We start from the raw sequence: 24,850 nt of genomic DNA on the forward strand, positions 1-24,850 counted from the left end.
CCTAATTCTGGAAACCCTAACCCTAAAACCTGCAAACCCTAATTCTAGAAACCCTAAGAAGAACAAGCAACAGAAAAAGAAGTCCTACCAACTTATGGGGACCCCGTCCGATGGGGCCCCAAGTGACATAAAGGCATTAAAAATAAAGCAGAACACACTCAAAAGACTTTGCACATCAAAATATGATGATGTGGCACCTGTACGGACGTCCCGGAATTCGCGGCGGATTTTTAGGAAAATCCCGAAATTTTAGAAAAGTGATTTTTTGGAGTCAGCTTTTCATATTTGATGCTTTTAGGCTTTGGGCCTTTAAATATGAGCCTTGGGGGCCCTCTCTGGCACTCTTCAGCGCGCAGATTGCAGAGGAGGTGCTCCCCGGCTGTTGTACTTTGCGAATCAGCAGTAATATAAAGAAATACCGAAAGGGGCGCCAAGGTTTGGGGCCAATACTCTCTGGGGTGGAATTTCGCCACTCCGTGTCGCGTGTCGTCTCTCTCTCCATTTCAGTTTAGTTGTTATTTGAAGTGCTTAAAGTTGTTTAGTCTGTTCTTTTCTATTGGCACGTGGTGCCCGCCTTGTGACAGCTCCACTCACTGATTATAGAAGCCCTCGCCTGACAGTTTCCGTTTTGGGTCGGCAATTCTCAGGAGTGATAGTGGATGTTGGATCTAGCATCAACCCGATGCCCGAGTTCACTATGTTAGCTCTAGGTCTACAGCCTACTCGCCCTGCTCCATTCACAGTTACATTGGCCGACCAGCGGACAAGTGTCCCTCTATGACATGATGCGACTAGATGCAAAGTTTAGAAGTGACACCCTTGCTATTATTCAATCACTTTATCCTGGAGCAGGTCCTAGTGGCAGGCACCTCCCAGTGCGACCATCAGAGTCCTATATGATATCCAATCCCGTTGCTCCACTCACTGATTATAGAAGCCCTCGCCTGACAGTGTCCGTTTTGGGTCGGCAATTCTCAGGAGTGATAGTGGATGGTAGATCTGGCATCAACCCGATGCCCAAGTTCACTATGTTAGCTCTAGGTCTACAGCCTACTCGCCCTGCTCCATTCACAGTTACATTGGCCGACCAGCGGACGGTCTACCCAATGGGCATAGTGGACAATGTGCCTCTGCAGGTACAAGACTTTACTTTGAACTTGGATTTTGTTGTGGTTCGTCTTCCCCAGATTGAGGGCGGATTTCCTTTGCTCATTGGAAGACCATGGCTGCGACACACTAAAGCACTTCATGATTGGGGAAACGACGCAATGTGGATACAAACTTCTGGCTCCCCGATGCAACCCATCCTCTTAGAAGGAGGTATGGATCCAGTGGTGCAGCAAGTTTCTTTGTCAATGGAAACCAACCCTAAACAAAAACAGCCTACTACACCTGCTGGGTCTGACGAAGATCTGCTGGAGTGGTTGGAGGCTACCAAATCTATGCCTTGTTATGGAGTCTCTATTCACTCTTTGCATAGAGGTACACCTTCTTCCAATGTTTCCACAGTAACTAAACCCAATGAGCCACCTGAGCCAGCTCAAAGGTTGACTGTCATAGAAGGTACCCCGGATGTGCCCTTGGTGGAAGTCTTTGAATTTGGTGAGCCTATGGAGGATCATAGAAGCGGGTAGAAATCTCCTCCGAGAACAAAGCTCCCTTCACAGAGCTCGTCCTGCCTAATGAATTCCATTCTCATGATAGTTGTCTTGCTCATGTTGGCTGTGCTCTATAGCATCTCCTCTTTCAACCAGTGGTACATGGACTTCATCTACAGCCCTAGTCCCCCTCACACCTCCTCGCCCTTGCCCTATCCCTACTCGCCCTCTCCCTACCTCCTTTGCCCTCGCCCCCTCCCTAGGCCTCGCCCTCTCCCTACCTCCCTTGCCCTCACCCTCCCCATACCTACCCCCTCGCCCTCGCCCTCACCTACCCCTAGCCCTCTCCCTACCTTCCTCGCCCTCGCCCTAGCCCCCCTACCTCCTACCTACCCCCTGGGCCCTCGCCCTTGCCCTCCTACCTACCCCCTCGCCCTCGCCCTCGCCCTCCCCCTACCTACCCCTAGCCCTCCTACCTACCCCCTACCTACCCCCTCGCCCTAGCCCTCCCACCTACCCCCTCGCCCTCGCCCTCCCCCCCCACCTACCTACCCCTCGCCCTCGCCCTCCCCCTACCTACCTCGGATTTCAAGCATTCACCTGGGTACTACCTATCCACCCCTCGGCTTTCAAGCATTCACCTGCGTTCCTTGTGGCTTTCAAGCATCCCGTTGTTGTTAATGCTTTTTGTTTTGTCATTAAGATAGAGCTTAACCTCACCTGCGTTATTACTCGAGCTTCTGATCATCAGTCTTTTCAACAATTTCATCTGCAAGTGAGGACCATGTCATTTTCTTTTCACTATGGTTATGGAGGATAAAGATGCGCTGGATCCAAACCGAGCATATCTCTTTGCTGAGGAGCCAAGCTGTCTGTTTTGCCGATTGGGATTCTTGGACTATGCAATCATATTGGGTTCTTGCCTATTAAAAGGCTTAAGGCGTTGCAAGCAGGGCAGTGTTTTACTTCACTTTTGAGGCATGTAAGGTCATGGTTGGGCCTAGCACCTGCTTCAAGAAATGTACGGATGTAGTACCTAGTGGTTTTCTTTCACAGTTTTTTTTTCAGTATTCCTCTCACTGAGACGGTGAGCGGTCTTGTGGCGGGCAACCTGTAGCAGGGCTACAATGTCCTTCACGGTACAATGTCTTTCACAGGACAGGTCCAGGCTGGTTCACGCTGGACGGACCCACTGGGTTGGGGAGTGACACGTGGCAGGGTACCGACGGTGGTCTAGTGGACCTCGTGGCCAGGTCACCACATGGCTGACATTTATGAGCCGTTGGTGGCTCTTTATGGTGGTACATATGAGTAGTAGCGGTTGGTTATTCGATTATCTTCTTCACCGATGATCTTGTACGTAGTCGTCTAGAGTGGGTCTTTACACAGAGCACGTCTTCACCATCCCGGCACATCTGAGCCTCGACACCCCCATTGTACCTGTGAGTCTTGGGCTGGAGCTGAGTGTGCTGCCACGCCAGAGTCTGTATCAGTCTTTGAGATAGTCGAGTCATATGTTCTGGTCTGCTGTTGTGTCTTTGTGAGCTCTGTTGATGTCTATGGTGTCCTTCTCTGTTCAATTTGTTTGAGTGAGATTGTCACGCACATTGGATTGAGGACCACCCACTGTAGAGAGCACAACACATTATCCACGCTACAATGGGTTGACAACTGAAAAACGCTGAGTGATGTGGGCTGAATCTGAAAATGCCGAGGGCTGAATGCTGAAATCGCTGAGAGGCTGGCCGCTGGCTGAGGGTCCTGGTGCTGCGGGTACTACGGGTTCTTCTGCTCTTTAAGCGCTGCCCCATGCTGCCTAAATAGCCCAAAAAGGCTGGGTTGAGCAGCACACAAATCAGCCCACCATTTGGAAGCTCAAAAGTCACTTACTAATTTTAGTGTTCTGTAAGAGGTGGTTCCCACGCACGGTTAGGTGGTTACCACTATGTTGTGTGTCAGGAAAATTAGACCTTAAATTCTAAAAGTCACCACCAATCTGTGTGTGTTAAAAGCAAACCTCGGATTCCGTAGGTCGGTGGGTGCACTGTGTGAGGAAATTGGCCTCGAGTTTTGATGTGCTGGCCTCGAGGCTCAGGGTGGCAAATTCTTGAGGTTCGTGGGCAACAAACCTCAAAGTCCGTGGCTGTTTTTTTTCCCCTCAAAGTGCACATCTGCACACATTGTTTTAGGGTGCTGTTAGGCCCGTATTTGCCAACCTAGTGATCCATTTGACTTGGAAATCAGACAACGATGCTGCATTTATCCTATCCTAGGCTACATACTAGTATTTCCAGATGCCTAACAAAATGTAACAACACTCGTTATAAACACTGTACAAGCCTTCATGCAATAGTGTTTTGGAATGGACAAACCTACCTAATGTACTTGTCCAGACATGCAATAGTGTTTTGGAATGGACAAACCTACCTAATGGACTTGTCCAGACATGCAAGTTGTGTGAACAGGCTCACAAAGTTGCCGCTCCAAAACCCTTAGCCATGTACACGCCACACCATTGTCATGTCTATTACGAGATTTGAGGGATGTACCATTTTGTGTCCTGTCAAGTGCTTTGAGGATCGGAGTTCTCTTGGGCTCTTTTTATTGGAGTTTAGACTTCACAAAGAGAATCTGTGGAGGAGTAAGAGACCAACGTGCCGCCCCGCGCTGCCAACACAGAGTCCGGTTGCAAACATTTTCAATGCTAGTACTACCGACTCATTAGGCCCTACAGCCTCACTCACTGACTTACCCTGAGAAGAGTGACGAGTCACATTGGACTGGGCCTTTGCTGTTTGTAGATTGAAACGTCCATGACCACGAGGACCTCGCTTATAGCTTCCTCACGATTAGAAAATTCAGGCCATCATTGTTGGCCATCAAAGTCCTGCATGGGGACTAGAAGGGTTTCTCCCTCTCAAGACAACCCTTCACGGAGATACTGGGTTGAGGATGCAGTTGCAGTCTACAGCTTTAGAGTCTTTGCGAAATTTCCTTTTCTATTTGAGCTAGGGATTCAGTTAGAATTATGCTTTCCGTTGTAACACTTTATGACGAGAGATATTATCATGAATTGTACACTTGTTCTAGTCTCATGGGCAGTTTTGGCCTGTAAGAGACCTTTCTTACTTTTTGATATATGATTAAGCTTTGGATATATGGCATTGGAGAAGGCAACCTTGGCCAAGAACAAGTCACAAAGAACTAGTCTAGAATCTTCTTCAACTCCCAAACTTGTTCTGCTAAAACAGAAGCTTGTCGTATGCTACATATTAAATCATTTACTGTTCAATTACTTAGGGACGAAGTGATGTGAAGCCTTTTGTGCCTCCTCAAGCAGATGACATTGCAACCATTTGCTATACATCAGGCACAACAGGAACCCCTAAGGTGAATCTCTCTAAAGCTCATGTTCCGGACCATTTTTCAATTTGTGCAACTTTGTTTGATCATGCTCCACGATTTCAGGGAGCTGTTTTAAGTCATGGTAACCTGCTAGCAAACATTGCAGGCTCCTTTCTATGTTATCCTATATACTCCACTGACATGTAAGTTTTTTCGCAATGTGCATGATCAGTATTCATTCCTATGATATTCTTTTTGGCCTCCTGTCTTACTACTAGTGGTGACATGCAGATACATCTCATACTTGCCATTAGCTCATATTTATGAAAGGGCAAATGTGATTGGTATGACAACCAAAGGTGGAGCTATTGGATTCTATCAAGGGGTAAGAAAACAAACCACACTTTTAGGGTGCTTGGAAACTACGGAGGCATGCCAAACTTATGGTCCTTCTTTTAAACCAGGATGTCATGAAATTGATGGACGACATGGGAGTCTTAAGACCGACACTCTTCGCAAGTGTTCCCAGACTTTACAACCGAATCTATGATGGGTATAGAATTCAGCAATACTTTGGCAGCCAATACAATGTTTCTAACATGAATTTTTAAGGAATTCCCGTTTCATATTCATGTTTACCTTGCAGGATTACCGCAGCTGTCAGAACTTCAGGTGGCTTGCAAGAAAGGCTGTTCAATGTTGCCTACAATGCTAAAAAGCAAGCTATTGAATCTGGTACTTGTGAAGTGGATCCCTGCCTCCAAATCAAGGATAAGCTTGAACGTAATTTTGAGCTTGAAATTAATCTTAAGCCGCTAATTCCAGGAAAATCTCCATCCCCACTGTGGGATAGATTGGTGTTCAACAAAATTCAAGCAAGGTTAGGCGGCCGTGTTCGTATGATGTGTTCTGGAGCTTCCCCTTTGTCACCAGAAGTCCTTGATTTTCTGAGGATGTAAGAAACTCAAACAAAATGATGCAAAATTGATGCTTTGGACACTTGATTATGAATCTTCTTATCTGAGAGCTTTCTTGACAAACTTTCTATGCAGCTGTTTCGGTGGTGTTATCAATGAAGGGTATGGTATGACAGAGACAGCCTGTGTAATATCTGCAGGTGATCCTGGTGACAATACGTCAGGACATGTAGGATCTCCAAATCCTGCATGTGGTGAGTTATATTGATATACTCTGGGCTTGTGTGTTCTATTTCTTACACAGATAACAAATTAATTGTCAATCAGTAAATCCCTTGCTTTCAAGGTAAGGCTTTAAACTTATTTATTTTAATACACAGTATTCATAATGTTGTGAAGGATTGGTTTTTAAGGTGAACTTTTGTACTTTCAGAGGTGAAATTCGTGGATGTTCTGGAAATGAATTACACTTATAGTGACAAGCCGTACCCTCGCGGGGAGATTTGTGTAAGAGGGCCAATTGTTTTCAAGGGCTATTACAAAGATGAAGTTCAAACGTGGGTTTCCTTTTGTTAGTGCTGATATCAATAAAGTCAGTTGCAAGTACTTATTTTGTTTCGTCTGCAGGAAAGAGATTCTGGATGAAGAAGGATGGCTACATACAGGGGACATTGGAGCTTGGTTGCCTGGTGGGAGACTCAAGATTATAGACAGGTGATGCACTCTGTGAACGGCGGTTTCTTGCTTGCTTGGTGGCCCTTTCCCAACTGAACTTGTTAAGGGTAAAACGTACTCTATGGGTTTTCAAAGTAGGCATTGGGGTTTCAGCTTTAGTAATCAGAGTTTGGGTTTATGATTTAAGGTAAAACTTATGTTCATTCTGTTTCCTAGCTACTTTTAACCAGGGCAAAGTCTCTGATGGAGTATTGCCATTTAAATCTATGGTCTTGTGACCTTACATTGCAGGAAGAAAAACATATTCAAGCTTGCTCAAGGAGAGTATATAGCTCCGGAAAAGATTGAAAATGTTTATTCAAGAAGCAAGTATATCTCACAGTGCTTCATTTACGGTAAGAACTGCTTTGTGTTTTTAGCAGGGGTTCTGTTGTGGCCACACTGATAATAAGTGTTTCATGACAATTACAGGAGATAGTTTCAATTCCAATTTGGTTGCAGTTGCTGTTGTTGAACCTGAGGAGGTCTCAAAATGGGCTAAATCCAGGGGTTCTAAGGTCTTTCTCTCTGTACCATTAAGTGTATGAGCTTGGCCTGCTTGGAGAGCTCTCTCTCTCTCTCTCTCTCTCTCTCTCTCTCTCTCTCTGGTGATAAAAGGAGGAAAATGGTATAACCTTTCTATCACCCAAGTGTGGTAGATTGGTTATGCCATTTCCCTCTTGAATAACAGATCTTGAGTTCAATTCTCCTGCTTGGAGAGCTCTCTCTCTCTCTCTCTCTCTCTCTCTCTCTCTCTCTCTCTCTGGTGATAAAAGGAGGAAAATGGTATAACCTTTCTATCACCCAAGTGTGGTAGATTGGTTATGCCATTTCCCTCTTGAATAACAGATCTTGAGTTCAATTCTCCTGGTTGGATAGATCTTTAAGGTCTCTTGGGATAGTTTCCCACGACGTTCAATTCTCTTGGTTGGATAGATCTTTAAGGTCTCTTGGGATAGTTTCCCACGACGTTAAAATACTCTCTCTCTCTCTCTCCCCCCCCCCCCCCCCCCCCCCCCCCCCCCCCCCCCCCCCCCCCCCCCCCCCCCCCGCGCGCTCGCTCTCTCTGCTCCCACATGCGCGGCCTCGTTCCCGCAGCCTTGACCTCCCCCCCGGCGAGAAGGGTAGAGAGAGTAGACGTAGAGAGAGGAAATCCGAGAGCATAGAAAGAAAGAAAGAAAGAAAGCTTTATTTACGTCTTCTAAAGGCCGAAGTCGGCCTATGAGACAAATCAATGTACATCTAGTGGTAGTCCGGGTGTCCGGAAAAGAAAATACTGAAAATAAAATGCTGAAATGAAAGCTAATCTAGAACCGGGATGTGCAGTGTGGTGGTATGATGGTAATGTGTGGTGGTATGGGTATATATGGCTCTGGCACCGCAGATACTGACCATATGAATATATGGCTGTGGATGTAGCTCTGTCACAGCAAAAAATGACTACCTCGTGCTGAGTGAAAGTAAAAGTGTGAGGGCATACCCGTATCAGAGCTAGCTAGTAGTGTGTAATGGGTGATGGGTATAAAAAGTGGTACATGGGGGGGAGGGGCTGAAAAACCCGATGTAAGTGGGTGCTCCAATGTGTGGTGGAGCGGGCCCTCTCCAGCTGCTGCTCATGAAGTGTACGGATCCTCAGTATATCCTGCTGGTATAGACGGGGCCGTCGGTATCCTGACTCCCGGGGTCGGCGTCGTGCTCGCTGTGCCTCTGCCTGCTCGAGTGTCAACCCAGTCGTCGTCGGCGGTGTGGGATCCCCTGAAGTCATTCTCTGGAAAAACTGAGTGATCATCTGTTGAACACCTCCAGTGTCATGTGGTCGTGGTCGTGTAGACTCCTCACGTATGTGGAGTGCTCCTGTGATGAAATGGCCCACATGAGTCTGGTCTCTCCTCCTCATGCATGCCTGGAGAGTGCCCTCAATCCCAAATCTCTGTCTAAGCTCTGAGTAAGCTGGGCATCGTAGCATGAAGTGCTCCTCCGTCTCCACCTCTGTCTGACACACTGGGCAAGTCCGGTTCTCTCGTGGTATGCCTCTGGCTCTGCCCCGCTCAATCTCAAGCTGGTGTGATGAGACTCGGAGCTGGCCGATGGCTACCCGTAGGTGATGTGGCATGTACTACTCCATATACTGAGGGTGTCTATGAAGCCCTGATCTGATATCTGGAGAAAATGCTCATGGTAGTGGAGCATTTTCGTCGGTAGTGGCTGCCTGGGGCTGATCCATGTCCTCTCAATGTAAATATGTGAAATCTCCTGCCTGATGATCCTATTCCTCTCCTGATGAGTGAGAGTATAAGTAGGTGCATGGATGTCATATTGGAGACGTGGTAGTCGATCTATATCAAGCCCATGTCTAGTGAACCACTCGCTAGTCTGTGCATACCAAGAAGAGAGAGAATAGGCCTGCATGCGGAGAGAGAGAGAGAGAGAGAGAGAGAGAGAGAGAGAGAGAGACCTTGCAAGCGTAGAGAAAGAAAGAGCTTGCACGCGTACAGAGAGAAGAGAGAAAAAAATCACTTCTTTGCCCCTCTCCCTCTCCTGTTGTGGCCTTTCAATCATGAGAAAGCAGAATGGCAAGGATGACCCGGTGGAGAATGCCATCCAAAAGTGCAAAGGAATTGAGCGAGTCTATCATCAAGATCAACCGTCACCTCCTAAGCACAATTAACAAACTCGATGCATGCGTGGCAACACAGAAAAGCACGATACATACACTCGAGGATTGCATGAAGGCCCAAGATGAGGAAACCGCACTACTCAAGAAAGAGCTTGCAGAGGTGCGATCGCAGAATATCCTCGAAGAAGGAGAGATTCAACCCTCTGTAATTGAAGAACTTAACACAATTAAGGAACAAGTATGAGCCATCAAAGAAGGTGGGGAGCAACAAAAAGAAATGACGACCTCGTGGGTAGATGTCATCACAAAGACCCAAAAAAAGCAGAAAAGGCCGAAAAATGGATCGAGATTGTCAAGAAAGGAAAAGGCAAGGAAATAACCCCCACCCCCACTCCAACCATCATCAACTTGACACTAGAAGAGGAGCAAAGGAGACGTGTGCATGCCTTACACGTAAGGATATGTGGCCTCAGAGACCAAGATAATGTGGATAAAGAGGTGAAAGAACTCATGACGCTGGTGGGAGTCAACGAGCAGACGCATATGAGGGCTTGGAGAGTGGGCACTAAGAAAAGTGGGAGCAACGGAGAAACCTCGAAGAAAAGGGCACTCATTCTCCGCTTCCCCTCCATGGAAGCGAAGGACTTCTTGAAGAAGAGATCGACTCTAAAGAAGACTGACATCTTTCTTGGAGATGACCTCACCCTCTCGTAGATTGCTCATATGCAAGATTGCTTTTTACAGGGATGGAAAGGTGGTGATATTGAAGCGACGCCCCGCATGATGGTGCGAGACCTATGGGACCACACTAAAGATGGCAACCTAGAATTGCAATGGGTCACTCCATCTTGATGTAGGGACCTTTCAGGATAGTTTCACGGGGAGAGACATCATTTTCTACTCTGAGATGCATCAAGCACCTGGGCAATCCATGCCACAAGTGAGCGGATATAGATGGGAGGCAGCCTGCAAACAGGAGACCAGATCGGAGCATGGAGGACGGGGCTCAGGGGGAGTGGCAGCTCTATTCAGGGAGGAGTTGCAACCACTGACATATATAGCACGCAAGGATGAACAGGCTAGGTACATGTGGGTGAGGCTCAGGGCAGAGACGGGCAGATACCTCTACATTGCTATTTGTTACTTCCCTTCTAGTACGTCATGACGTATGGGAGTTTTCCAAGGATGGTGACATTATCATGCTAGGGGATTTCAACGCTAGGACTGCCTACCAACAAACAATATTTTATGATACTTCTGAGGAGATGCTTAGGGAGCTGGACGTCACAGAGATGGGTCTATCCAAGCTATCACAAGATGAGGAATACACTGAATATGGCAGATACTTTAGATACGAGAACTGCACATAGATTGGCCATTGTGAATGGCCTACAAAGATTTTCGACAGCTAGAGGTTTTACTTGCTTTCCACACCGACATGGAGCTAGCACAATGGATTATGTTATGGCCCAGCCATGTCTCATTCCATTCTTTCAAGATTTCATGGTGGGCACTAGGCCAGTTGGAGTAGCAGTTGATCATGCTATCTTGTCTTTCACCCTGACCTTTCAGTTCAACACAGCTCCATTAGGAGAGGTCCCCACACACACTCGGTATACCTTCATGAGGGAGATGGATTCTGTGTATATGGATGAGATATACACGCAGCTATGCACCCAGAAGCCTGGACGGCCACTAGATGAACTCACTCAGATCCTGACAGAGACGCTCCATGATGCAGCATCATAGGCATACCCCCACAGCCACCCCACACGGAGACGATCTGGGAGCATGTCCCAGAACAATTGGTATGATGAGGAGTGTAGAGAGACTGAGGATCAAATTACATAGGGAAGTGCTCATGGGTATTACCACACATAGACAGTCACGGATTATCTCTTGCCGCCTAGTGCGACGAAAGAAAAGGGCTTATCTATCTCAGCTAGAGCGGGATCTGTATCAGTTATTTATAAGCCAGGACTCAGGCAAAGCATGGAGGCTATTCCACAAGCATTCACCACCGCGGTCACCTCCACAGAGACATGGGGGGATTATGCCACATCTCTCTACACAACATCAAGGCAACCACCTCTGCCGGATCCACTAGAGATATGCTCGACGACATGTTCTTTCTTTACTGCCGAGAGGGTAAGGAAAGCCATTGACAAGATGAAGACAAGGAGAGCACATGATCATGATGGTCTGGTAGGAGAGCAGTTCATCCATGCCAGAGATATGCTTGTAGAGCTCCTGGCTATGATGTTTAATCGAGCCATGTAAGAAGTCTTCCCGAAGACTTGGAGTATGTCTATGATTGTGCCTATTTTCAAGTCAAGAGATCCCATGATTCCCGCGAATTATCGCACCATCGTGGTTGGTCACACAATAGCTAGGTTGTATGCATCCGTAGGCAGAGCGAGAGGGCATAAGAGCACCAAGACAAGCAGGTTTCAGGAGAGGTTTCTGCACTCTTGACCGATTCTGACACTTAGAGCTATTATTGAGGAGGGTAGACAACATGGCAAGAGGATCTATTGTAGCGTTGTGGATTTCCGCAAAGCTTTTGACACAGTGCCAAGAGCCAGAATTATACGTAGACTACAAGACATGGGTGTGCCTACAGAGCTGATATGGGGTATTCTTGCTCTATACAGGACAGTGATGGGGCGGGTGCGCACCACTGAGGGAATGTCTGACATGGTACACTCCAGTATCCGAGTAAAGCAGGGATGCCTCCTATCCCCGACTCTTTTTGGGATGTATGTGGATGAGTTTTTGGACTATGTAGAGCGTCAAGGAGACAGGGGGGCTCAGCTAGCAGGGACATGGATTCCGCTTTTACTATATGCTGATGATATTGTGCTGATTTCTGACTCTCCACAGGGGATGCAACGTCATTTGGATGCTCTGCATACATTTGCTGGTGACAATGGATTGTCTGTCAATATGGGGAAAACCAAGGTTATGGTGTTCAACACCACACCACAGTGGGTCAGGAGGTCGGCACCCACATTTACGTATGGCCAAGAGACTGAGTACACAGATGCATATACTTATCTTGGGGTAGTCTTCGGTGGACCGGTGTTTTCACTAAGGAGAGCATTAGAGACTAGACTGACGAGAGCATATACAGCTTTGGGAGTACTAGAGAGGATGTGTTCACAGGTTCAGTTTCAGGAACCGCAAACAAAGCTTTGGCTTTTTGACACTCTAGTGACTTCAGCTATGCTTTATGGAGTTTAGGTGTGGTGACCCTTAGTGGACCACCATGTGAGATCTGGCAACACAAATGGATGGAGATGTATGGAGAGGCCTCTGGTCTGTATGATCCCTCGGATGATTCGGGCTAAGGCCTCAGTACCACATGAGATTATCCGAGCCGAGCTAGCCTCCCCTCCCCGTGGTGGAGGCATTGACTAGATCAGTATCCTTTATGCACGGTCTATGGGATCTCCCCAGGGACAGATACGCTCGGCTTGCCCTGGAGTCATCTCTACCACTAGCTCTACAAGGCGATACAGCATGTTGGTATGGACAAATGACAGCATGGTTTGAGTGTAACAGACTTGGACACTCCAAGTCAAGAATCTATCGCGACACCACAAACAATCACTTCAAAACAGTTCACAGTTCACAATTGATTCGACACTGGCCCGACGCAGTTCCGTGCCTAAAGATATTGGCCCCAAAGACTGGCGCCCCTTTCGGTATTTCTTTTTGTATTAATTTGAGTTCAAAGTACAAGAGTGCAAGCAGGCGCTCACTCTCAGACTCTGCGTCTAGATGCCCTTAGTTGTGAGGCCCTGCCCACATATTTAAAGATTACAAGGGATGCTAAAAGCAGAGCCTCAAAAGCTGAAAATCAAAAGCTCTTCGGGAAATAAAGCAGAAGAGGTTTCTCTCTCATAAGCTTTTGCAAAAATAAAGCAAAGCTCTCTCTCTCTCTCTCTCTCTCTCTCTCTCTCTCTCTCTCTCTCTTCCAATTGTGTAGCCAAAAAGCATAACAAAAACTGTCGTAAACTGTCCACGCAAAAAGCCACGTCAGTTGTACGGAATTTCGGGTTCTTCGCCGCAAATTACGGGCCTGTCCGTACGGTGCAGCCACGTCATCATTCAACAACAGGGTTGTTCCATGCCAGCACTGAGCAGCCACGTCACCAATTTGTGACATACTCCCCTCTTGAAAACATTGTAATCGCCCTCGATTACGCCTGCAAAACAGACAAAAGCCATAAACTATCTTAGCAGACGCTGACTGTTAGTACCGATGCACTAGGAACACACATCTAGCACATGCACCAAATCGACAGTCACATCACACGATATCACAGGACATCACTTGACATCGCGTGACAAATCACATTCAACATTCATTCGGATCTTAGACCATGATTTATCGGCAATGCAATTAGCAATCGCATCTAGATCCACTCAGGACCTCATAGATGCCCGATTGACTAATGCCTATTGCAACCATGTCTATCGAGATCATTCAGACCAAAATGCAGCAGTCATTTCGTCTATCAGTTCCTGCACTTACAAACAAGTCAAGAACAAATCAGGTTCATAGTGGGAATTCCATTTCATAAAGTCATCCAACAAAATACTGTCAGCTCTCAGTATCCTTGAAGCTTAAAGAGACATTAGTGACTCTAGTATTCAAAAATCGAGGCATCTGTTGACAAAGGTGAGAAGTAACTCCCCTCTTGTGCAAACCCACTACAGTAGATCTCCGGCCAAGCTGAATTCTGGGTTCCATTTGGAATAGACTATGCTAAACCAAAAGCCTCAAGGTAAAGGTTCACACTCCGAGGAATATCTACTAGGTCTTCCTTCTCCATTCGCTTCGCATCCAATGCGAAGTAGGTCTTGAATTTAACCAAGAACCGTTAGTTCGCTTTACCTTCTTACTTTCTTTCTGTGCCAATGTCTGTTTTGGAACGAGTATCTGCTCGTTTTCGTCCATTTCGGGTTGTTCATCATCAAGCACATCGCCTTCAAAATGCTTCAAGAGACTCACATGAAAAACATTGTGAATCCTCCAAGTATTTTGGCAGCTTCAGTCCAAAGGAGATATCATTTATCTTTTCGGAAAATCAGGAAAGGTCCACACTATCTCATGCTAAGCTTTCAAAGAAGTCGCTCCTTTCCCTTTTTTCTTTCTCGGGCGTGCCTTCCCATAATGTAAGAGCACCCAATCAACCTCCTTTAATTTCAAATCGCGACGGCGGTGATCTGTTGCCCTTTTATGAGATTTCTTGAAAGCCTTCCGGACCAAGTCCCTCGTGAACTGGTCAGCTTCAAAGAAAAATCTTATCTTTCCTACTAAGGAAGGGTGGACTTCGTAGCAAATTCAAGAATCTCAAATGGCACCTTCCCCATCAAAGAGTTAATCATGTTTCTATAGGCATATTCCACCAAAGGTAAGAACCTTTCCCAAGTAGTCTTCTGATCTAACCAAGAAGACTTCAACAAGTCCAATACCACTGAATTAGCAATCTCTAATTGCCCGTCAGTCTGCGAGTGGAACGATGGCGAGAACTGCAACCGCGTGCCTATGTTCTCCCAAATAGCCGTCCGAAACAAACTCGTGAACCTGGGGTCCTTGTCGGAGACAATCGTCTCAGGCATGCCATGTAATCTAAAGACCTGGGCAATAAACAATCGTGCCCACGCTATGTTCTTGGGAGATGAAATCCATTGCAATTCTTTCTCAGGGGCGGGTGGATATGGATAAAAGGCTGTAACAATCCTTGTGCTTTATGCCTGTCAAACTTGACCTTTTGGCATACCAAGCAACTGCGCACAAACTAGTCCACATCCTTCTTGGGTCTCGGCCAAAAGAAGTATCTCTCTACCCCTTTCAAGGTGGTAGCAATGCCGCGGTGACCCGTAAAAGGCGGATAGTGGCATTTGGTTACAACCTTTTCCCTCAACGGCTGTGTAACGCACAACGTTGTTTTTCTCATCAAGTAGCCATCCCGAATGGAATATCCCGCTACTGTCTCCCCATCCCGTATCTGTGTGAAAACGTCTGCAAAATCTGTATCAGTGGCATACTGATCGACCATATCCTCAAAGCTCCTATGATGTATTGCGGAAATAGCCAGAACCAACGGCTTCCGAGACAAAGCATCTGCCACCAAATTCTTCTGTCCCTGCACATGGACAATCTGGAAGTGAAATTGTGACAAGATGTTCGGCCAACGCATCTGCTTTTCCGATAGCTGCTTCTGTGACAAGAAGTAGTGTAAACTCTGATGGTCTGTAAAGACAGTAAAATCCGCTCCGAGTAGGTAGTGCCGCCATTGAGTAAGAGCATGGATAATCGCCAAAAGCTCTTTCTCATAAATCTGTGCTGTCAATTCCGGCCTTGAGAACAATCGGCTCTCGTAAGCAATGACATGGCCTTCTTGCATTAAGACCGCACACAGACTACAACCACAAGCATCACAATATACTTCAAATGAGTTTTGCAAATCCGGCAGAGTCAAAATTGGTCCCGTAGTCGATTTCTCTTTTAATGTTTGAAAGGTAGTCACCTCTGTGGGTCTCCACGAGAAAGGGACTCTTTTCTGTGTCAAGATATGCAAAGGGGAAGCAACCTTTGCAAACTTTCGAATGAACCGCCTATAGTACGAACACAATCCCAAGAAGCTCCTAACTTCATGGACATTCTTCAAATCGGGCCAATCACGGATAGTCTCTATCTTGGCCGGATCCATCTGTAGTCCTGTTGTTGACACAATGTGTCCCAAAAAGTGTATCTTTGGTAAGAAAATTTCACTTTTCTTCGCGTTAATCAATAACTTGTGATCTCGTAATGCTTGAAAGACTTGAAGCAGATGTACTCTATGTTCCGCCTCATCCTTGGAGAAAACAATGATGTCAAAGAAAATGCCAACGAATAGTTTGTACTCTCGAAAAATCCTGTTCATCATCCGGTTAAATGTTGCAGGAGCATTGGTTAGGCCAAAAGGCATCACCAAAAACTTAAATAACCCAAAAGTCATCCGAAAGGCTGTTTTGTAGACATCTTCCGACGTGATTCAGATCTGATGATATCCACTCTTCAAATCAATCCTACTAAAACACGAGGATCCCTGTAATCTGTCGAGTATATCATCGATGCTAGGAATCGGAAATCTGTTCTTGATGGTGATTTTGTTGAGAGCTCTATAATCGATGCACATTCTCCAAGATCCGTCTTTCTTCAAAACCAACAACACTGGAGAGCAATACGGTGAAGTACTAGGTCGGACAAGACCCTTTTCCAAGAGGTCTTTCACTTGGTTCATAATCTCTTCGTTTTGGGCTTGGCTCACACGGTAAGGTGGCCGGTTCGGAGGTGTGCTTCCAGATATCAGATCAATGCTATGATCTTCAGGACGAGCAGGTGGTAACTCGCCTGGCAGGCCCTCTAAGAAGCAATCAGCATGAGAGTGGAGAAAATCTTGGCGTTCTTTATCAAGTTCAGACATATTTGTCCTATCCTCATCACTCAACTCTTTTAAAAAGATCGAGTAAACAAACAGACTGGATTTCACTAATTTAGAAATGGCCGAAGCCGATACAATAGGGATAGACTCGCCCTTAAGTTTTACATCGAGTGCAATGGTTCTGCCCTTTTCTGTGGTCAACGTTGCTTTCCTCGGCCGATAGTCGACCACGGCGTTGTTCTTGTGGTACCAGGGAATTCCCAAGAGGACATCACAACCTTCCAAAGGCATTATGTAAAAGTCCTCATGCACCAGATACCCCTGACAATGCAACCGAAGTTTGCCAATGACAGGTGTAATGGTTGCATCTCTGTCGTGTGCCGCTAGAACTACCTCCGTAAGTGGTGCCATCCGATCGGGAGTGATCTCGAGCCACGCTGCCAATTCCAGTGAAATGAAGTTGGCCTTGGCTCCTCCATCAAAGAAGATCAGGGCTTCTTGGTCTTTCACTTTGCCCCAAGCTCAGCAAAGTTCTGTACTCTCATCCATCGTGTTGGGGTCAGTACCCACACAATCTAGAACCAGTCCCATTTTCAACTTGCCTTTTCTTCCACGATCCTCAACTGCTCTTGAACTCTCAGGCCTTTTGTCGTCCTTGTCGTTATGTTCTTTCTGTGCCGTTTTAGGAGATTTCACGGAGATATGCCCAATTTCCCCGCATCCAAAGCAACTCCCCTCCTTTATGAAGCGAGCCCTCTCTGAGGAGTAAGCTTGGGTCGTGCATCGTTTTCTTTCTGTTCTTTCTTTTTGTCGTCCTTGTCGTTATGTTCTGTCTGTGCCGTTTTAGGAGATATGCCCAATTTCCCCGCATCCAAAGCAACTCCCCTCCTTTATGAAGCGAGCCCTCTCTTGAGGAGTAAGCTTGGGTCGTGCATCGTTTTCTTTCTGTTCTTGGTTACTCTTTCTCTTTCTACTTTCATTCTTCGAAGTCTGTTCAACTCTTTGCATCATGATCTCATCTGTGGGGTAGGTCTGCCAGAGTGGAATGGCAAAACCCCATTTCGCATGACTCATCAACTCCTAAATGGAAGATGGCTTTTGTTCTAAGCAGTGATCTCGGACCTCTGTAAGTAGACCCAAGGTAACCCACTCAATCTGCTCTTTCGCAATAAGCGTCCACTGTATCCTTCTTGGTCATCCGAAGATGGTTCCAAGCAGTTCGTATGTCACGTTTGTACTCTCGAGTCAGCCACGAAAAAACAAAAAGCCTTTTGAATTTCAGCCATTTAACTGGTGCTGTCTTGTTTAATAGAAGCGTGGACCACCAAGTTCGAGCATTCTTCTTAAAGTAAGAGGCAGCTCTTCGAATCTTAAGAGTGCTATGAGTAACGCCCTCTAGAGGAAGCGATGTCAAACCGCTATATAAAAGACAAAGCCTTCGAAGCATCTCTATAACCAGAAAATGTGTCAAATTTAATTGTCTATCCACCTTGCTTTTTAGCTTTGTTTTGCGCGTCAAAAAGATGAGCAATTCGTGCATCAACTACCTCTTATAATTCTTGCTCCGTGTACATCTTGGGAGTAGGAGGTTTCTTGGGTGGTTCTATGGTCTTCCACCACTGCGCGTGCACCTCCTCAAAAGAGGTCTTGCTCATATATTTTACAAATTTTGGATCTTTCTCAAAATTGAGCATCATCTTTGTTGCGTCGCCGATCAATCGTTGATGCTCCATCTCTTCGAGTTCCGCCTGCGTAGGCCGAGGCGGGCCATACTCCTCGCGTGAATCTTCGTTGTGATCCCTTCCCGCATCTCCGGATGCAGAGGGAGTCGGCTGATCTTTGCCTTAAGCCATAAGTGTTGCGGAAAAAAAATAGGGATCAGATTTCCTGTAGAAGGGAAATCGGCCGTGCTCTGATACCACTGTAACAGACTTGGACACTCCAAGTCGAGAATCTACCGCGACACCACAAACAATCACTTCAAAACAGATCACAGTTTACAATTGATTCGACACTGACCCCTCGGAGTTCCATGCCTAGAGATATTGGCCCCAAAGACTGGCGCCCCTTTCGGTATTTCTTTTTGTTTTAATCTGAGTTCAAAGTACAAGAGTGCAGGCAAGCGCTCACTCTCAGACTGAGTTGAGAGGCCCTACCCACATATTTAAAGATTACAAGGGATGCTAAAAGCAGAGCCCCAAAAGCTGAAAATCAAAAGCTCTTCCAGAAATAAAGCAGAAGAGGTTTCTCTCTCATAAGCTTTTGCAAAAATAAAGCAAAGCTCTCTCTCTCTCTCTCTCTCTCTCTCTCAATCAATTGCGTAGCCAAAAAGCATAACAAAAACTGCCGTAAACATTTCATTTCATTTCATTTCTGTCTCCATTAGTTAGCCTCTCTAACTGATCAAAGTTTGTCTTGATTGTCAGTATGTGAACGATCTTGAACAGCTTTGCAAGGATCCACAGATGAGGGCAGCTGTTCTTGCAGACATGAATGCACTCGGGCATGAGGCCAAGGTAATATGCAGAAAGGGTTTATGAATGTGCAGTGCTTCAAAACATCGTATTGGTGCTCAAATGTGATCTAAGGTGAATGCTGCATGCAGTTGAGAGGGTTTGAGTTCGCAAAAGCGGTCACGCTTGTGCCAGAGTCCTTGACAGTGGAGAGTGGTCTCCTGACACCCACGTTGAAGGTAACCTGATATCTGGCCCGATGGGCTGAAATGTAAAGAGTAGCTTCTTTCTTTAGTGCTCATGTGCTTTTGGGTGGGGGTTTTTTTTTTTCCCAGGTGAAGAGGCCTCAAGCAAAAGCCCACTTTGCCAAAGCAATAGAGGATATGTATGCAGAACTATCTTCAAAAGAATGTCATCGGAGTCTCCTATAGTGACCGTGTATAAGGCACAGGGCCCCTCCCACTCCATTGTAAAAAATTAGGGCACCTGAAACATTATGGTGCTTTTATGTTCAAGCTTAAATGTTTCTAGCCTTCAATATGTTTGTATTTCTTGCATTACATTTTACTCAAGAGTTTGTGTCTTTTCTCTCTTATCATGAAGCCAATAGATGTAGGTAAGCTATGTTGGCTATGGTATAATTAATGTTCTTCCTGTGAAGCACCAATCAACTGTTGAATAAAAGATTTTAATCGGGAGAGACACAGACATGCTCTGCTAGAAGAGCACAACATCACCATGGCTTTTGTGCCATCAGCTAGGTGATGTTTTGTAGAGCGTGGGTGATTCTAGTATCGTTATATCGCCAAGAATGTGGCAGTAGGGTGAAGGGAAAGCTACACTCTGCGACAGTACTACGGCAAGCGGGTACATGGTGGCACATTGAGTGCAAGGAGTGAGGCATTGCATGCAGAAGACAAGTGTGGATCAGGAAAAATCATGAGCATGCAGAAAAAGGTTGGTTGTCCTAAGTTCTCACGCTGCCTAGCTCATTCTATTTGTCTATCGTGCCACTTCCAAACAACGAGGCCGCTTGCAATGATGCGGCTGATGAAACCATTGAACAACAGGAGATGTAAAACTTATGATCACGTGTAGTTTGCACTTGAAAGCAAATTGTATCACCTGTAGTAGATAGTCCTCTGAGTGGCACAAAACCTTGAGGTGGTTGTATTGAAACGTGCAAATACAACACAGGTTGCAGGTTCTGCTCTTCGCTTCTTAAGATCTTCTTAAGTGTAGGGAAGGTGTGGGCGGAGGACTCTCTCTCTCTCTCTCTCTCTCTCTCTCTCTCACTCAAACGCGCGTCCGTTGTTTCCTAAGATTCCTCTGTTAAAATAAACACTAACCAACGAGAGGTAGCAGGCACCTAAATATCCATGACAAAAAAAAGGGGGAAAATTTACCAAAATACCCCTCTAATTTGTGGAAATTCCCAAAATACCCCCCACAGTTTGTCATAAATTCTCAAAATGCCTTTCAAATTTTCAAAATGCCCAAAATCCCCCTGTTATAAATTTCTTTTTTTTTTTGTAGCTTTCATAAGAAGGTTGATCGTCTATCAATACAAGATGTTAAAATTAGAATTTTAGTTGGTTATGTAGGCTTTGGAGATGAATTGGTTCATTATTTTTAGACATAATTGCCCTCTTTTACTAGGTAATTTGTGACAAACCACATGCAAAGCACTAATAAAAAGGAACTCAATTGTCAAAAAGGAATAAAGATTAGAAAATAGGTATTTTGAGAATTTTTGAAATTTGAGGGGTATTATGGGAATTTCCACAAATTAGAGGGGCTTTTTGGTAATTCTCCCCCAAAAAAAGACCAGCCATATCTCACCCATCTCTCACACGAGTATCGGAGATGGGGTCAAAGGCCCCAATCACTTTAGGTCCTGACATTAATCTTGCACCATAGATCTTGTCGCGAAAGTAAATTGGGTACATAAGCAAACCCCAATCTGTTGTTTCGTAAGATTTACTTTTGTGCCCAAGTTTACTTTCCTTCGCTCCAATACATTTGCACGTCAACTCGAGGCAAACATATACATTCCATAAGTGACACATGTGGGCGATATTTTGGGTACTTTTTCCCAAGGAAGAGCATATTTTGGGGACCCCCAATTTTTTTCCTCCGCCTAAAAGGACAAGCACTAGTTTGTAGTACCTTTCCCTATGGAAGAGTTTTTGTTTTTGGTTTTGGGGGGTGGGGGGGGGAGGAGTTCCCACATACCAAAAATACTCTATAGCGCATGCGGTCAAAAGAGAGTTTCAAAGTCCCTTTCACAACCCACGATGAATTAAATAACCAATTTTCTTTTATAAATCTGATTTTATTACAAATTTTCATTTACCCCTCTTGTAAATGTAATCATGTCACTCTTTGAAATTTTGTAAAAATTTTGAATTTCCATTTTTCATTTTTGTAATTACAAAAAATCCCGTTTTGTAACAAAATTCCATTTTTAACCCCTTTTTTAATGTGATTATGCAACTCTTCAAAATTTCAAAATCCCTTTGCTACACTTTGAACTTATGTGCTTCACTTACACACATCCAGAGGTGGATCCTTCAAGATGTTTTCATTTTGCTCTTATAATGAAAAGATAACACAAAAATTGCAAGTCAATTTTTGTAAGCTAGTCACGTGGTTGGTGTGAGGATTTTAAGAAGGTAGCATATTTGGTGAACAATAGAAGTATAACTTCTATTCACAAGCCTTACAGTTGGTCAAAAAATTCTCCACTAGAGTTTTAGAAATACATGACCAAATGAAGAGACTCCTATTTTACATGTTTCTTTTCCATTTTCAATCCTAAAGCATCTTCGTGTTTTTGAAATTAGATACGCAACTTTTTGTATCACTCTTCCATTGACTAGTACCCTAATCTATTTCCTTCTCTTTCTAGAAGGGGAATTTTAAACAAGCCCGTCTAATTATCAATTCATGAAAGCTTGGATCGCACCTAGAGTCTGGTCCACCTTAGTAGGTAGTTTTTATTGTTTGATCAAATTTTCTTTGCACAAATGGAATTTTGGGTGATTCCTTTTAATACACCCTTCTAGTGGTCAGGAGTATATATTACCTCGTTCCACTCAAAAACCTCAGAGACTAGCCGCATGTTGTTGATGGCTTGGACCTCAAGCTGGCTTGTAAGGACTTTGGGAAGAAGGGTGGAAGACCAATGCTAGTGAAGGTAGAAGAAGGGTGATGGTGTTTAAAAGTCTTTGTACTAGAATTTGGATATGTAGTGGATGATATTCAAAAGTGCATGTGTAGTTCATCTCAATAGGAATGCAAAGCAAACTAGTTGTGATATAGCTAAATTTTGAGAGTTCAATTTATCAGTATTGCAAGTTAGTTTGAAGGAAGGTGAATGTGATTGCTTCATAGTTCATTAACGTATTTTAATGTAATATTGAAGGAAAGCGAATGTGATTGCTTCGTACTTTATTAATGTAAATTAATGCATTGAAAGTATATTTGAAAGAAAAACATACAAAATTTGGGAACGAATGCTTACAAGTGAAGATATTTGGTGACGTAAAACATATGGGAGATGCTATCCTTATTTGTTAATATTATTGCCTCTTATGGTGAAGAGGCAAGACACTTGTTAGCTTCTATAGGGGTAGGCCATGTAAGCAAGGTGTTCTCTTCACAAGGATTCCTTGGACCCGACATATTTTCTTGAGACACGGCTATTGGAGGAGAGGCACCTCTCTATCTCTTTTAACTTTCTCCAAGTTTCCAAGAGGGCAAAGGAAAGAATTGCCTTTTCTTAGGGGATTCTTTGAAGATGAGGCATGCATGTTTGATCTCTTTGAGGGCGTACCCTTCACTTGACTCCTCCAATGATGGGGTTTAAATGAACTTTGCAATGAACACGGAGGGAGGGGGGTTGTGAATCATTAGAGACCTTTTTACTTGGAATCCTTGATAAGATACCCTTGGTAGGTGCACTGGAAACAACCTTTGGTAGGTGTATGTAGCTTATCAATTGGAGAAAGACAACTTCATCATCTTGTTGACCAAAGATGTGTTGAGTAATCTTCTTGGAGAGGTCAAGCTCCATAAGGAGCTATGGATGCCATTAAGATCGAAAACTTGATGGGGCCTCACTCCTAACCCATTTCTAAGAGGACCTACAATTTCATGTGATGAAGTGATGGTATTGCAATGGGGGATGGCAATTCAAATTTCAATCCACTGTTACCATATACATGTGGTAGTGATGTGTGTGAACACACTAGGACCGCCGGGGCATTTTTTCCCTCTTTAGGAGGTTTTTTCCCCCGTGCATTGTATATACGCCCATCACTCTAGGGCTATCTATCTTTCCATTGCACACTAAGGAATACACTCTCTATCGTGTGCCTTGAGCTTCCTTCGTCTTCTCCAAGCTATGTGTGTTTCTCTGCAACCCTAATTCCAACAATTGGTATCAGAGCAGGTCACGTCCTCCCGGGCTTAGTCGCCAGCCGCTCCAGCACACGCCTGCTCACTTTCTCCGATTTCAGTGAGCTTTGGCAAGCGTTCGCAGGTCGACAAATATTTTGGGAAAGCTCGAAGAGCTTGGTCTGCTCAGAATTTTGATTTGGGCTCATTTCGGCCTCCGTTTCCACTACGGGCAGTACTGCACAGGCTATTTCGTCATTTTGTGCAGATATTCTGTCAGTGCCGTTTTCTGCACAACAGGTGCCTTATAGTCTTCTACGGTTTGTGCTATATAGCACAAGTTGTTCTCGCTCCATTTCTCCTATTTTCGGGCAGTTTTCACATCAGGTGCAGCATTTACCATGGCTGACAACAACAACACAGATGTGTTCAAGATGTTTGCTGCTGAGGACAGGTTGGATGGGGACAACTACCCTATGTGGGCTTATATGATGCAACACGTTCTTGTGTCAAAAGGTGTCTGGAACATTGTGCAGGGCATTGATGTACGTCCTGGTTCTGAAGATGTAGGCGATATTGAGGATGTTGCAGGTCTTGCTGCAAGGATTGCAGCTGTTAGAGTTGTTTTGCCTACAGCAGAACAAGCTCGTTGGGATGTTAAGGATGCGCAGGCTCATGCATTGATTGCGTTGTCTGTGAAGCGCACCATTATTCCTCACATCCGTTCAGCAAAATCTGCAAAACAGGCTTGGGATACTCTAGCAGGTCTTTATGCAAGCCGCAATGAGGCTAAAATTGCTTTGCTGCGTAAAGAGCTAGAGTCGAAGATTATGCATGAGGAGGATGATATGGACACTTTCCTTGCTAGTGTCAAGGATATCAATGAGCAACTCATTTCTGCAGGTGAAGTCATTTCTGACAGTTCCCTTGTGCAGACTGTTCTTGATGCCTTACCAGATTCCTACCAGACTTTTGCTAGTACTTGGAGACTGATGACCCAAGGAAATCCTGAAGTTGTCAAGTTTGATGCATTATGCACATTGCTGTTGCAAGAGTCACTTTCTAGAAAAAACAGGACTAGGCAGCGTGCAGTTGAACAGGCTTTTATTGCTTCTCAAAGAAAGGGTGGTAACAGTAATGCAGCCACTTCTTATGGTTCTGCTGCGAGTGGCAAAATTTCTGTTCCTAATGCTTCTGCTGGCAGCAGTTCGTCTGGCAATTCTGGTGATAAGGGCAAAAAGAAGATGCGTTGCCATTATTGTAAAGCCAATGATCACTTGATCAAGTCGTGTCCTAAGTTGAAGGCCAAAGAGGCTAAGAAGAAAGAGGGTGGTTCCACTGCAAATGCTGGTTCCACTACAAATGC

At 45.1% G+C, this 24,850-nt stretch overlaps 1 protein-coding gene across 1 annotated transcript in view; it reads left to right on the forward strand.

Annotated features, from left to right (window-relative positions):
* The window catches only part of LOC147455259 (long chain acyl-CoA synthetase 6, peroxisomal-like), a 98,573-nt gene extending 78,897 nt beyond the window's left edge, over window positions 1-19,676 (forward strand). Inside the window, exons 10-23 of the mRNA XM_086514079.1 lie at window positions 4,899-4,988; window positions 5,067-5,146; window positions 5,235-5,328; window positions 5,408-5,496; window positions 5,590-5,678; window positions 5,769-5,898; window positions 5,996-6,114; window positions 6,294-6,417; window positions 6,488-6,574; window positions 6,827-6,930; window positions 7,007-7,092; window positions 19,057-19,146; window positions 19,236-19,322; window positions 19,419-19,676. Coding sequence (XP_086370205.1) covers window positions 4,899-4,988; window positions 5,067-5,146; window positions 5,235-5,328; window positions 5,408-5,496; window positions 5,590-5,678; window positions 5,769-5,898; window positions 5,996-6,114; window positions 6,294-6,417; window positions 6,488-6,574; window positions 6,827-6,930; window positions 7,007-7,092; window positions 19,057-19,146; window positions 19,236-19,322; window positions 19,419-19,514 — 1,365 coding nt within the window. The 3' untranslated portion in view covers window positions 19,515-19,676. The remainder of the gene's footprint in view (window positions 1-4,898; window positions 4,989-5,066; window positions 5,147-5,234; window positions 5,329-5,407; window positions 5,497-5,589; window positions 5,679-5,768; window positions 5,899-5,995; window positions 6,115-6,293; window positions 6,418-6,487; window positions 6,575-6,826; window positions 6,931-7,006; window positions 7,093-19,056; window positions 19,147-19,235; window positions 19,323-19,418) is intronic.
* Window positions 19,677-24,850: the final 5,174 nt, after the last annotated feature.

This window comes from Adiantum capillus-veneris, chromosome 6, assembly GCF_014529385.1.
Source record: "Adiantum capillus-veneris isolate H3 chromosome 6, ASM1452938v2, whole genome shotgun sequence".
NCBI lineage: Eukaryota > Viridiplantae > Streptophyta > Polypodiopsida > Polypodiales > Pteridaceae > Adiantum > Adiantum capillus-veneris.